Here is a 2,787-nt window from a genome sequence, read left to right as displayed (position 1 = left end):
GAAAGCGATATCTTTATTTTGAGAATACATTTATATTTAAACGGTTGTTTTAACCGACACACATCGAGTCCACAAAGCATCTTTCTTTGCTAGATATTCAGGTTCACGGGCAATGAAACTTGGTCTATCAGCCATGTATTTGATTAGAGTGTCATGACAAAGTTTTCCCTCTTGAACAAGTTCGCGACAACAAATATTGGAGACTGTCCCATTCCAGAAAATCTCTTCGACTATATCCAATGTACACTTTGGAGACATTTTGGTGAGACAATTATCCCAAACCTGTTTCGCTTCCCCTTCTTCAATAGCAAAGGAGGACACCGATCCATATACCACAACTACAACAACCAAGGCCACAACGATCTTGATATTGAGTTTTGTCATCTTAGCCAAATGTGTTTGGATTTGATTGATTTGCCCCAACTATGTTGTGTTTTTTTTTTCTTGATCTGACAATCGAAGTAAGAGTGATACATATTTATATACAAGCAAGTGTAAAGGGTAAGTAAACTCCATTAATGATGCATTAAGGTATTGTTAACTCTTACGACATTTATTATTGGGAGTTTCTTTTTTTGTTTGTGTTCTCTAACATTTCCATTATTCGATGAATTGAATGTTGTAAACGTTGTTTACAATTATCATATCTAGTGATAGAAGTTGTTTTTATTCATTCGACTTCCCCATAAAATAAATGTTGGCTAACCACAACTCCTTTTTATACCTTCTCCTGTCATAATTAATGTTCATAACTTACATGTTGCAATGATACAAAAAAAAATAATTTGATGTAATAACATGTCTATTATTATATTATTATATCTCTATGACAAACAAGACTATGTTGTACACGTACTTGAATAGGCATGTATGCTCATAATTAGGATTTGGCATTTAGGTTGTGAGAAATTAGTGCTAAGTTTTATAACTTTCCAGCATGTTCTTAAAGGTCAAACGAATATATATTTATGGTCATGTTCAATTCAAAACCGACCTTAACTGTAATTTGGACGTAGTGTGTTTTGTGATTCTACGTATGAAAGCTTATTTCACTTGAATAATTGGCTTTAATCATTGCAATCCCCGAAAATAAACAAAAAGTTGTGTTTCTCTAACCAGATATATATATATATATATATATATATACATATATATTACGGAATATTACGGAGAATGATTTATTTATGTTCACAATTTTGAACATGTTTAATGTATATTCTCCAATTTCTACGTTTTCTTCAAATAATAAAGAATTCTAGTAGATAAAATCTTCATGTGAAAGAAGTGGAACCACCATCTAAAAAAAATCTAGATAGTTTGCCCAAAATGACAAATGGATTTAGAAGGCTTGTTTCCAACGACGTGTTCGTATTACAAAACAATAAAGTAGAGGATTATAGAGTTAGATGTGTTGCGAAACGTTAAGTAAAAAACATAATTTTATATAGTCACATTTTTATTTCGAAATAAACTTTTATTAAACAGTTGTTTTGACCGATACACAACGAGCCCATAAAACGTCTTTTTTTGCCAAATATTCGGGTTCACGTGCAATGAAACTTGGTCTATCGGCCATGTATTTGATCAGAGTGTCATGGCAGAGCTTCCCTTCTTCGACAAGCTCGCGACAGCAAATATCGGAGACTGTCCCGTTCCAGAAAATCTCTTCAACTATATCCAACGTACACTTTGGAGACATTTTGGTGAGACATTTATCCCAAAACTGCTTCGCTTCTCCTCCTTCAATAGCAAAGGCGGGCAAAGATCCATATACCATAACTACAATAGTCAAGGCCACAACGATCTTGATGTTGAGTTTTGTCATCTTTGTTGAATGTGTATGGATTTGATTAATTTACTCTAATATGTTATGTTTTGTGTTTTTTCTTGATCTGGAAATTGAAGCTTAGGAGTGGTATTTATATACAACAATGCAACTATAACATTTTTTGTAACTCTTATAGACATTTATTAATTCGGAAGTTCCTTTGTGTTTCTAACATCTCCATCCAATTCAATGATGTGAATGTTGTTAAAGTTGTTCATAATTGTCATGTCTAGTGATGGAAGACATTTTAAATAAATGGACTTCCAAAACTTACGTGTTGTGTTGATTCACAATGTGATTACTTTTAAAAATGGTAATACAAAACTATATGTAATGTATTTCCGGGTCTCTCTGTCGTATTCTTGTTAAGTGTTAACTGCTTCATCTTCAATTTGAACATATCATGTTGAAAGCAATTGCATAGTCATTCTAAACCCAAAAAAAAAAGTAAAAATAAAATTAATTTGATGGTTTATGTGTAAATAAACATAAGCTAAATCCATTTGCCATATTATAATTTTTTTTTTTGATAACCAGGATGGTTCCTCGGGTCTTCGACCCGACTACATCCACCCTAGGCCCGGGACCAGCCTTTGTATATGGACCATTTTAATCCAGAAATTACATCCCTCCCCACCAGTGGAATCGAACCCAGGACCTTGAAGATGACTTTGTCACCTTTCAGCCACTGGACCACCAACTGTTGGGTTTTGCCATATTATAATTAATTGTTTTTACCATAATAAGAATAAAATGGTTTAATTATGTCATTTAATATTATTGTATTTTGAGTTATTATTTTTATTTTGTTTCCGGGATGCTAGTTATGTCATTTTCTAGCAATTTTGTGTGGCATATCTATTATTTAAAACGGGTAACTATTGGTGATTAAATGGTGAACATTAAAATAAAATGATAAAAATATTTAATTCCGTGAAATTAATATTTCACTAATTCGA

General features: G+C 32.4%; 1 protein-coding gene across 1 annotated transcript; it reads right to left on the bottom strand.

Moving 5' to 3' along the window:
- Positions 1-1,477: 1,477 nt before the first annotated feature.
- Positions 1,478-1,825, bottom strand: LOC104825433. Its single transcript, XM_010557760.1, has one exon. The coding sequence runs from the start codon at positions 1,823-1,825 to the stop codon at positions 1,478-1,480; it is 348 nt and encodes a 115-aa protein (XP_010556062.1).
- Positions 1,826-2,787: the final 962 nt, after the last annotated feature.

The sequence above is a fragment of the Tarenaya hassleriana genome, unplaced genomic scaffold (genome assembly GCF_000463585.1).
Source record: "Tarenaya hassleriana unplaced genomic scaffold, ASM46358v1 Cleome1, whole genome shotgun sequence".
NCBI lineage: Eukaryota > Viridiplantae > Streptophyta > Magnoliopsida > Brassicales > Cleomaceae > Tarenaya > Tarenaya hassleriana.
The sequence above is the reverse complement of the archived record's forward strand: the minus strand, read 5'-3'. Positions and strand labels throughout refer to the sequence as shown.